This window comes from Kogia breviceps, chromosome 6, assembly GCF_026419965.1.
Source record: "Kogia breviceps isolate mKogBre1 chromosome 6, mKogBre1 haplotype 1, whole genome shotgun sequence".
NCBI classification, from domain to species: domain Eukaryota; kingdom Metazoa; phylum Chordata; class Mammalia; order Artiodactyla; family Physeteridae; genus Kogia; species Kogia breviceps.
Window position 1 is genome coordinate 71,972,933 of NC_081315.1, and position 12,818 is coordinate 71,985,750.

A 12,818-nucleotide genomic window follows, 5' to 3' on the forward strand; every position below is an offset into this window, starting at 1 on the left:
AAATCATATAGCAAAACTTAAAAAAAAGACTCATCTCTAAGATTGTAACAAACTCCCATAAATTATTTAGAAAAAGATGGATGATCCATCAGAAAAAAAAAAAAATGGGCAGAGATTTGATTAGGCATTTCACAAAGATAACCAAATGGGAATGAGTACATGAACAGACACTCCACATCATCACTCATGAGGAAAATGTAAATTAAAAACTCGAGATACCACTATGCATAAACCACAATGGTTAAAATAAAAAACCTTGACAACATCAAGTGTTGATGAGGTTGTGGAGCAACTAGAACTCTTGTACAGGGCTGTGAGGGCAAACTGTTAAAACTACTTAGAAAACTCCTTGGTGTTATCTCCTAAAGATGGATGTGCACACACTCTGTGACCCAATAATGACACTCCCAGGTACATACTCAACACAGATGCATAGTGTGTTCACTAAAACGCTTGTTCCACAATGTTCAGAGAAGCATTAGTGGATGTACCATCAACTCAGAAAAAACATCCAAATATACATCAGTAGTGGAATGGATAAATAAAATGGGTTATTTAAAAAGAAGTGCAGATGAAGCTCTAAACAAGGCCTCATCTGTGATCTGTTGCTCATGACAAATTAGCGTTTGTTTATGAATATCAGATACATTTCTATAGGTCAAGTGACAAGTTCCAGGGAAGAAACAACATACCTCTTCTAATGTTTCTGAGTAGACTATATTTTAATGTCAAAGCCTACAGGAGCTAACTTTTAAAGAGTATGTATAGGCACTGAATTTAGATCTGAAAGTCAAAGCAAATAAAAGTTAAAATTTAAAAACTTTAATTCTTATTTTCTTTTTGCCTTATATTCTACCTGCTTAATTCTTTTGTACAAAGCTCTTTTTAGGGTAGTAATGCTGAATCATTTTTATTGCTCATAAAAGTTGGTAAGGTAGCGAAATAAGTAAAAGATGATAGATAATAGAGTTACAGATTTGAACTTTCAGAGTTTTAGAGAGGTAAAGTGATAGTTCACTCAATTCTGTGATTATCCTCTTAACACAAAAGAATTTAGGACCCATCACTCGAGGCACAGAGAGGAATGCTTTGAAAATTTGAGGAGGGGGAAGGGAAGCATGCCTAGAATATTAAATAAGTATGTTCCAGTCTGTCCAGTGCTTAACTTTACCATAAAATTGATCACACTGCATCTTAATTAGCTATTTATTTATTTATGACCCTCTGTAAGCTCCTTGAAAGCCAGGGTTCAGGTTTTCAATGTGATACCATTGGCACTTAGCCTGACATATAGTAGGTATAAAAACAAATTCACTAAGGAAATGAATAAATGGAACGAATATTAGAAATCATCTTGCTGTTTATAGGTAAAATTACAGTGAATAAAGAAAATAAACAACTAAAAACTGTAATTATTGGCCTTAATCATAGAATTGATTGTAGTTAACCTAATATAAATTTTAAAACATAGTAGCAGTAGGTTTCTGATCCTAGTACTCATCCATCATAAACTTAAAAAAAAACTGATTTCTTTCACAATGACAATACAATCTATAAAACAATTACAAAAAATATAGCAGGGAAGATCTGTCGTATGTGAAGAAACTAAAACACCAACTGAAGAATGTAAGAATAGAACAAAATAAAGGCAAATACACATTTTAGCTATAAAACAATATTATTAATACATAATTCTCAAATTAGTTTATAAATTTAATAAAGTTTTAATTAAAATCCACAGTTCCTATGTAACAGATTAAAATCATTATACTGTAATTAAGTAGAAGAATCAGTATAAGAATTATAAGAAATTATGGAAAAATAGATTGTTAGATGAAATTTGCCCTGCCAGAATCAAAAGAAAACAAAATAAAGTTACTGTAATCAAAACCATATTGTGATAACACATAAAGAAATCAGTGAAAACAAAATCAAACCTTCAAATTCAGATCCCGTGTCTAGAAATTCAGTATACAATAAAAGTGACTAGTCAGTTTAGAAATGAAAGGATGAATTATTCAGTAAATTGGATTGAAAGGTTTATCAAGCCATTTAGAAAAAATAAATTAGATTACTAGACAATAAATTGCAGATATAGTAAAGATCAAAATATAATAAAGTATAAAACTATTAAAGAAAATATTGAAAACATTTTTTAACTTTTAAGATGAGGAGTTCTTTCTATGCAACACGTAACCAAACCAGGAAAGGAAAAAAAAAATGACAAAAAAAAAGGAAAAATAACTCATGGAGGACATAAGAAAGTTTAGACAAAGGCTGGAGACAAAGGATAGATTGAAACAAAGATATTTACAACATAACTGGTATACAGAAATTTCAGAGGGAAAAAAAGACTAATAAAAATAACAAACCTTGCTAACATTTACTGGTAGCAAGGGAGAATAAACTGCGACAAATTTTAGCCATCACAATGGCAAAATATTAAAAGATTCATTACATTCAGTACTATTGATAATATATATAAATGGCATTTTTATAACCATTAATAGAATAAATTGAGTAATTTGGCAACATTGATGAAATATTGAAATTAAAAGCATGTACAAATGTATATATATATATACACAGTAACAATATTCATAATAAACAAAAAAAAGACAGAGAATCTGTATTGGAATAATTTAATAAATTATGATACTTCCTTTTTTTTTTTTTTTTCTTGCGTTACACAGGCCTCTCACTGTTGTGACCTCTCCCTCTGCGGAGCAACAGGCACTGGACGCACAGGCTCAGCGGCCATGGCTTACAGGCCTAGCCACTCCGCGGCATGTGGGATCTTCCTGGACTGGGGCACGAACCCACGTTCCCTGCATTGGCAGGCGGAGTCTCAACCACTGCGCCACCAGGGAAGCCCCAATACTTCCTTAACATAGAATACCATATCATCATTAAAAAGGAGGTACAACTAAGTATGTGTACAAATCTAGAAAATTATCTTTGATATTAGCTCTGACAAAAACAAATGTTAGATTTCATTTGTATAAAAAATGTACACACAAATGTGTATACACATATTTGTTTAAACTTATGGAAAAATCTGGAAGTATAGGCTCCAAATTGCTAAGTAATTTTGAAGAGTAGAATGGACTAAGTATTATTCCATTATTATTTACATTATATGATCAAAACGATTATGACATTAGGGAAAAAAGTTTTGTTTTTCCAATATATTTCAACAACATATATGTATATCACTTAGAGATTACTTAAATTGTTTATTTAAGAAAACAAGTAAAGAAAAATAAGGTCTAAACTATTTGTAGTAAAAAACTTAAAATTTAAAATATTTTACATCCACAGAATAGAACAGAAATTGGATTATATTTTAATGATTCTATAATTTGAGATGTGGAATATTAGTCTCAGGGAAAAATTAAAATGTGACATCTTCATCCACTGTGATTTTTATGTAGTTTCCTTGGTAAGTTAGAATACATAGCATCTTTAAAATTACACTAATGTTAGGAAATTAATGGCAATAGAGATTACTTTGGGCACAGAGAGCTTCACTGTTAGTTTCAAAAGGGGTATGGCCAATTCCTAAACCTAGTAGGACATAGTTTGATCTGGTTAGATAAGATATAGGAGTGTAGGGTTATATTAGTTAATGAGAAAAGGACAGATTGATATCAGAATCGATTTTTAAAAATTAGTGTAGTGACATATTTTTAGAAAGAAAACAAAAACAGAAAAATATAAAATATAGCAGATTATTTTTGTAACATCTTTGCTTATAGTTTAGTGATTGATCCTTAAGATAACAACTAGTACTAATAATAAAACAATATATTTTGCCAGTTTTTGGATTTTTTTATTTGATTTGTTTGGCAGGCCAACGCTATTTTGTTAAAACAGAATTTAGAAAATTGGGAACCGTGCTTCCAAAGAATAGTCTTTAGGGGGATGATGAATACACAGAGATTATAAATGTTCTTTTGAGACTGGTTCCATGTGAATATTTTTTGGAGGAAGGGAAAGAAACCATAATTTTCTTCACAGTCCATTAAAAATTACCGCTGGATTGAAAGTGTATTAAAATGAACACCAAATTTTCCATTGTTCTACTTTATATTCATAGAACATAACAGAACATAAATTAGACTTAGAAACATATAACATTTCATGACATTCACATTCTCTAAGCCTTTGATGCACTTATGCATCAGATAAATTCTATCAGGCTGCTAAAATTTTTGCAAAATTAAGGCATAATATTGAGGTTTATTAAATTATAAACGATATGAAAAGATCTTAAAATTAAATAGAAGAAAGAAATGGGAGTCTGTTCTTTTGAATGCAAAAAGATATACCTTCTCCCTAAGTCTTGGGACCATAAAATGAGAGGTAAAATAGTTTCATTGACATAAGTATCCTCTCAGAACTTTCACCTCAAAAGGGAGAGAATACAAATGAATAGAACAGAAACAACAAAACACTCTAGTTTCTAGTCAACTCCAGTTATGATAATTTGCAGGTTTTTCAGAAAGAATTGTTACTAAAGAAATGACAGAAACAAATATACACTCATAAGACACCTGCACAGAGTAACAAATTATAGAACACAGATGTCTGATTAAAACTTAAATTTAACCCAGCCAATAAGGTTATGTCTTTCTAGTCAATGTGGCTGTTTAGTAGAAAATTAATCCCTGCTCAAAACACTATACTGCATGTGTTGGAAAATTATTCTAATAGTGGTACACATCTAGGCCGACTGAGAGGTAAATGACCTGCCTATATTGAAACAGATCACAAATTCTGCAACTACAAGTCATGGTCCTAGCAATCTACCCAAAGATTAACTTGTTTTCCAGAACCCTTGATTCTAGCAACCCTACAGCTATGTGGAGAACCAAATCACACCCTGATCACAATATTAAAATTTTCATATTAAACCCACTATATTCTAATCATAGATGTTCTGATATGCTCATCTACCTACAGGTTGGAGTACAGGGTATATGTTAACTTCCTTTCTATATCCCTAATATTTTGCACAGTCTCTACCACTGTGTTACTCAAAATATGTGTCACTCAATATATTGGTCTAAAAATAGGGAGAAATGTTAAATCTCTAAATGAATTGTATTTGTAAGGAAAGAATGCCTACAGTTCAAAAATTTACTACTAAACTAAGTTATATAGGTTTTAATAGAACGTTGCTATCTTAATGTCATATGTTAGATGACCATAGTAAAGGATATCCTAGGAATATAGTTTTCAAAAGGCCCACCAAACCGTGAGACCATACCTCTGGCCACGGAATAGTAGTGTTATCTTCCTATGTATATTTTTCACTAACATTGACCTGAACTTATGCCTATGACAGCTAAGAGCATTCAGTCTTTTCCCAGAGTTTCAATCGATGCCAGTCTTCTTAGTGTCCCCACTATAGCTCATCTAGAATTGCAAGTAGCTGTTATAGCATTTTATTGTCTTTACTTGTTTGTATCGATAGACTGTCTCAACATTAACTACTAGAGTTTAAGTTCACTGGGGTCAAGGGCTCTGCCTTCTTTGTCCAGCACGTATACTATCACATATATGTCCTGTATACACTATACAAACACAAAGATTATGTCTTGCTTTCCACTGTGTCTCCAGTTCCCAGACCTCTGCTTAATACATGGTAGGCACTGAGTAAATATTTGTTGAATGAATGCTAATGCTTAATAACTGTTTATTGAATGAATTAATAGCTAAGACTATTTCCTGAAACATGGGGCTTCAGTTGGTTAAACCATTTTAGTACAGATAGAATTAGATTCTGAAATATTTAAAAGTAGAAAAAAACATAAATTTCATCTGGCTCTCACAGAGTACAACTCTAACAAGCTTCTGCTTGAAGTTTAATGACAAGACATCCATTATTTTGTTAGAGTGCTTTTGTACTGATGAAAATCTGGCTTCACATAGCTTTCACTACTTGTTTATGGTTTGTCTGTAACATCTATACATAATAAATTAAACAATGATTTTCTCTAGCATCCTTAAGAATATGATTCCTCAACAATATTTACCTGAATTCAAAATTCTTGCTTTTACCTCTCTATTCAGTGGTGTTTTTTCTACATCTAGAACTCCAATTCATTTAAGTTTTCCCTAAAATAATTAATCCAGCACTACACATAATATTCTAGATTATGTGATAAATACACAGCGGACTGTAACTTACTGAGCTTCTGTTAATTTTACTGTCTCTCCTCTTCTCTCCTCTCTTCCTTCCCCTTTCCTTTCCTTTCCTTTCCTTTTTTTCCTTTCCTTTCCTTTCTTCCTTTCATCCCTCTCTTCCTTACTTTCCAACCCCCTTATCCACAGTTATGTTAATTGCTTTGATTTATAGGGCATTTGTAATCTTAGAGGAAAGGTGATTAAAAATGCAGGCTCTGGGCATAGAGCACATGGGATCTGAGTCTTGGATTCAGCATTATCAGCAAGATGATCTTTAGTGAGTTCATAAAAATTGCTGTGCCCTGGTTTTTCCATCTGTGAAATGGAGAGAATAACAGTGGGCTTTATTTTCCCTTCATTTTTGATTGGTAGTTCGGCTAAGTATAACCTTCCAGGTTGAACATTTATCTTTAGAATGTTGGAGACATTTCCTCCATGGTTTTCTAGTATTGTAGATGAGTAATCTCATGGTGTTCTAATTCTCTTTCCCTGATTGTGATCTTTTCTATCAGTACCCTCTAACCTTAAAGTTAGACTCCTGTTTATCTTTGGAGCTGTGAAGGTATATTTCCTTATTTTGACTACAAGATGTTTTCCTTTGGTTAATACCATAAACCTCAGCCTTGGCAGTGTGTATAATGGTAGTACTCATGTAGAACACTAGACACAAGTACTATCCATATGGTTAGTTCTCATGTCTAGTTTATTCACCACTGTAAACCCAGCAAGTTGCACTGTGTAGAGCACATAGCAGGCATTCAATAAATATTTGTTGAATGATCTCTCCCATAATCCAAAATATATTTAATAATGCACAAACAATTCAAGGAGTTTACTGCACTTAAATTTAACTAGAATAAAAAATTCTAGAATTAATGTGATTCCAAGAATATCTGTTGTTATGACTTTTCAGTTAAAACTTTAACTGCCATGTACTTTGCAAAAATTTTCTCTCTTGGTCTTGAAACAAGCTGGAAAGGTAGATGTCAGTTCTACTTTTCACAAACGAGGACTCTCTGCCTCAAAGATTTGCCTGAAATCAGCCTCGTGGAAAGTGCTGGAGCTGAAACTAGAATTTACATCTAATGATCGAGTCCAGGATTCTCAGTTGGTAGCATGCATATATGTGAATTATTCTCCTGAGGCCTGTGGCAGTCATTTCATCATATTTTGACAATATCTCAAGAACCCTTTTTTTCAGTTTTTCACCCCACCTGTCTCCTCTTCTTTGGGACCCCACCTTCATTATTATTTTCTTAGACAAATTTTAATCACCTTTATATAAATATATAAATATAAAATACTAGATTTGTCTCTTTCATTTTTGAGATGAAAAAATAAAACATTTCCTTCTGTTGATAAGCCAAAAATGTGACTCATAGTATATAATGGGATAAAAAGGAGGACGAGTATACCAAAAAGACCCTATACACAGGGGATTTATCAATTATAGCATTTGCATTTTAACTTCAAAATCATTTTGTCTCTCAGTTCTTCTTTGAATATTTAATTATCATAGAGCATCATTAGTCATTTTGTACTCATTTGCATCTATATTTTATTAGAAAATGAAGCCAAAGCCCTGAATGCCTAAAGAAAAACCATGCATTACCATCTCCACAAAATATATTACTGAAATTATTTTAAAATAATATATTTTATAATATAATTATACTTGAATATTGTCATTTGGGAAACTGACTGCTAAAATGTATGATTATTGACTCATGAGATTGTTTTTAGAAATAAAAATGAGTTATCTTCCTTTAGCTCTCTCAAAGTATAACTTCTTAGTCAAAGCTTACCGTAAATTACATTTTAGACTATGTAAAATCTCAAAGCACTTTTTCAATTCTTTTCAAAAGTCTGATTATAATTATATTTTTTTTCAACATTACAAATAAGTCAAATCAAGCTTGAGAGATTTTAACCAACTTGCCAAGATGCCATAGAGCCTCACAGAGAATGAAACATAGGAACCATGACTACAGCTTTTAGTTACAACAACAGGATTGTTTTTCATAGTTCAGCAATGTAAAAATCAATAAAGTGCCTCTCCTTTATGCTCTTGAAGAAAACTAATGAGTAAACAAGCTACTATCTTTGATTAGATACAAAAAAATAATAGCTTCCAATTCGGTAAATCCCAAAATAGGTGACTTTGAAAATTTAATTTAGAAACTGGCATCAGACATCAAAATTCTTACAAATAGAACCATCTGTGATTAGTTTTAGAAAGGTCCCTCAAAAAAAGAAGAAAGGAAGAAGAAATTATGAATGTAAATGACTTATACATGTTGACATCAACTATCTTCAACTAAATATTAAAAGGATGAAAAACTTATCACAACTGTAGCTACTTTGAAAAATGAAGACATACACTCCCATAACTGAGGCCCTAAGAGTTAATTACAACAGCAACATACAGCTTTATTTTTTAATATGTATATTTTCGCTGGCCAGAATAATCCATATTCTCTATAGTACTAAGATAAAATGATTTATTTATTTTAGCTGCATAACACATCTCTCTCTCTCTCTCACTCATACATATGACCAAAAAAAAAAAGTACACAGCATTCCCAATTAGAGTTTTCCTCTTGAAAACTGCTACAAAAAGCCAGTGACACAGCTATTGAGTTATTTTATGTTTCCATTCAAATCTTAGAAATACTGAATATGAAAACGTGAAGAAATCATAAATGATCTACTACTACCCTTCGTTTCCTAGATGAAGAAACTGTGTTCAGAGCGGTTAAGGACCATTGACACATAGAATCATGTCTCCAGACGTCCAGAGCCCATCTCTGTCCACTATACCACACAACTTGTTAATTCTGAGCAGCTTGAAGAGAGTCTGAAACCCATAATGATTCTCATAATGTAAATATCCTCAAGAAGAAAATGTATTATTTAAAACCAAACATCTCTTTAAGTAGACAGTATGCCCTTTAGTAAGCAGCTTGTCTATTAGGTTGCAAGAGAAACTTGCACTTACAGTGATAAATCAGCTTACAGGTTGTTATTTCAGAAAATCACTGGGTTAGTCTGTTTTTACTTATGAGAAAACAGATTCATTGCGATATGAAGATGCATGAGAGCACTAATACATGGCCTACCAAAATATCTTCCATAATTTTATAATATGTTAAAAGAAATAAACCATTATGATGCACTTAAATATAAGAAATAATTAATCAACTAGTATATTTGTGCTCATGCAGAACATTTATGTTTCTAAGGGAAAAGGGTAAATAAACTAAAACTGTAATATTTAAAAAACATTGAGTGTCAAACATATTCTGGCAAGTCTAATATTACTTAGCATACTTTATTCTCTATTTTTGGAGAGAAAATACAGTTGTTCTATCTGTTAGTAATGGAAAAATCCACTCTAGCTATATGCTAAAAATAATCGTCATAATAATAAATTTTAGCAGTGATGCAAGTACTTAAAAAGGCATTTTTCCATCTCTATAGTGATTGCATTTTACTCTTGAGTTCTGAGCACTCCCTCTCTCTCTCCCTCTCTGTCAGACACACACACACACACACACACACGACATTCACATCACTTTACAATAGTTATTTACTTGTACACAGCCAAGTTAAAAAAAATGATTCAAAGCTGGCTCAGTAAAATATACATGGTTATTTCTAACTTAAATGTAACATAGTTTCAACCCTGATGGATTTTTAGTCATATTTATGATCTTTCTTGATGTAAAACTTTGATTTTTTTTTTTTAGAATAGCAAAAAGGTAAGGGAAAAGGCAATATTAGTGTATAAAAAAGCATCATACATGCCATGCTCTGTAAAAGCTTCTAAAATAACTTTGTCTTTAAAATGCAGAATCATCCAGAAAGTTCATCAGTGGCGTTCATTCACTAAATGTAGTAGAGAAAACATTTCTACTCCCCTTCCCACTTCCAGTAACTGAATCTTTACTAGTTTCTACTGTGCTTCAAGTCAAAAACAACTGAACTAATCTCCGTGCTTCACACATAGGCTAATTTCATTCTATCAGAAAAAGTAGATCTAATCAAAAAATAAACTGATGGTAAAATGTTGCACATGTGCCCAGGGAAATGCAAATTATTTAACCTGGAATGATATTTTTTAAAAAAGAGAAATGAGGGGGTAGTGGGTAGATACCAAAGAATAGTTTTGAGTCCTTGAATTTACTCACCAGTTTCCCAGATGCAGGGTCAGTAACAGGAACATCAACCTCAACCCTTTCCTTTGACTCCACAGAAGAAAAGGGGAGAAGAGAAGAGTTTTCCAAGAACCCATTGGGATAGCTTTTTCCGCTCAGTTCTCCAAGCCAGGACTTTTTCTCCCACCTTAGCTGCAGCCTGGTGAGTACAGAAGGGAGAGTGTGGGAAGGCAGTACACCTCCCAACCAGGTAGGATGCGACTCCCAGCGGAATTGAGCAAGGGAGCCAATCAGACCGAGAGGATGCTGGCATAAATTATCTGAAAAGAAGTTGGGCCAATCAACTGCCCCAAAAGGCGGGGCTTCCCCTACTAGAAATCGAGCCCAGTAGGGAAAAGGGCTCCGTCTTTCTGAAAGAAAAACAAACCTCTTCTCCCTGGCAGCCTCAGAGAAACAGTTGAGTGGCCCTGACAGATTTCCCTCCCTAGGGAAAGACGGCTTCCCTCTAGCCTCCCGTCCTGCCTGACTCTATTTAGGGGATCTGTTTCCTCGCCCGTGTTTGGATTCTGAATCTGTCTTCCAAGAGGGATCTGTGGGGAGTTTGCCGTGCCAAATTGGTTTTCCCCAGGCTCGCGAAGGTTCTGCTAATTTTTGTTAATTATTGTTGTTAATTTTTTTTTGTGTGGTGGGGGGAGCTAGCGTCTCATTTCTCTTTGCAGACCCAGCACATGGCACGATGCCCAGCACAAATATGTTCTCAGAAGATGCTGAAATATATAACTGAATGGATGAATGAGCGGGCTGGGTGCATTCCTGGCCATCACGTTTCCTACCCACCCCCCTTCCGCTGCCTTATAAGAGAGGATTTGCAGTCTCCTCTCTCCGGGTACCAGGAGATGATACTAATGAACAATACCAGACAAGAATAATCTTCTTTTACAAAAACATAAACAAAAATCCGATTTTAAAAAGGTCATTTTAGTCATAGGAGCTGGAGATCGATTACATGTGTAATCCTTGTTCTCCCCTTTGAGTTAGTTGAGCTCCAGTGTTTGGTACCTAACTTCAGATGCTCTGCTTTGAGTTTGCAGCAGAGCCCAACAGTTGCCATGGCAACTAGAAAGCCTCTGGCAGCTTGAACAAACTGTATAGGCTAAGACAGTGGTGGTGGTGGTGGAAACAGGCTTGCTCTGCCCAGCCATCTTCCGCCTCTATGCCCTCCTAAATCGCTGCTTCCCACCAAAGCCCTGGGGTTGGGGTCTTTGGCTGTCATTAATTACCTCACAACCACCTGGAATTGACCAGATTCAGGGGTGAACTGCAATTTACCACCGAATAACCTTAGAGTATTTGTCTCCCAGCAAATAGTTCAAGGTAGAAGTAACAGTGTTTGTGTATGAGTAGTTGTTGCTACCCTGTCGTCTGAAATCACTTAAATGAACTGGATGGAGGTAACAAGGTTATAGGTATTTTCTTGCCCAGAATAACAGATGGTGCACTTCTGGGCTTTTCTCCCCTCTCTTTGATTCTCCATCTTTTTAGTCTTCTCTGAAAATAGGTATTGACTTCCTTGTTTTTCTTGTACTACCCGTTAATTAGGAAGCATTATTCTCTTCCACAAAGTATGTTAGTCAAGGTAGCCCATACCAAATAATTTGTATAACAATAAAATTTCATTATAATAGATTTTGAAGTGAATAAATTTAAAGTTGATTTCAATATGAATCTGGGTAAGGTTTTTTTTCTGGCCAATTAAGAATATGCTTTGCATAGCTATTTAACTGTTTCATTGGGTGCACACACTAAATCACCATTCTGATTAGCCAGTGAACTAGGAATGAATTCATTAGACATATGTAGTGAATAACAAATACTCATCTAGGTACTCTTTGCATTTTGCTAAGATTAGGTAAGTTTTCTGCATATAATCAGTGGCAATATGATATTGCATATTTTTATACAACAGTAGTTTATAGTTTTCCCATCAAAAATTCTTAACAAGGTTTTACTCTTATTGTTCTTATACATAACTGAAAGATGCTGAGAACTGTTAAGAGAAATTGATGAAGAGAAAAGGTGAAGGATATATCCTTAGGCAGTTACACATTGTCTGTTTATTCTTGTAAAAATAAAGGACTGGAGTAATTTCCAAACTGGGAAAGTTTCTGTATTTTCTGAAATATATGTCTTTGCAAATTTGGGGCTGAAATTTTTCAAACTTATTTAAATTCTTTCTTTCAAGAAATTTTATCTGACTTTTTATATCTATGTCTCTGCTTTCGATTTATTTTTCCTTCTTATAATATTTGTCTTCTGGGACTGATCCTATTCTGCTGTCATAGTTAACTATAATTCCCTGTAAACTATGATAAAGGGATCTGAGCCCTCTGGAACCTGAAGAAGGAATGATGATTTTGTATATCAGTCATGTCTTGATGCTGACAGTCTGTCTCATTTGATTTACTAAAT

The 12,818-nt window shown here is 33.7% G+C and overlaps 1 protein-coding gene across 1 annotated transcript in view; it reads right to left on the bottom strand.

Annotated features, from left to right (window-relative positions):
* GABRG1 (gamma-aminobutyric acid type A receptor subunit gamma1) overlaps positions 1 to 10,598 on the bottom strand; it is a 67,000-nt gene extending 56,402 nt beyond the window's left edge. Inside the window, exon 1 of the mRNA XM_059066308.2 lies at positions 10,383 to 10,598. Within this exon, the coding sequence (XP_058922291.1) occupies positions 10,383 to 10,486 (104 nt within the window). The 5' untranslated portion in view covers positions 10,487 to 10,598. The remainder of the gene's footprint in view (positions 1 to 10,382) is intronic.
* Positions 10,599 to 12,818: the final 2,220 nt, after the last annotated feature.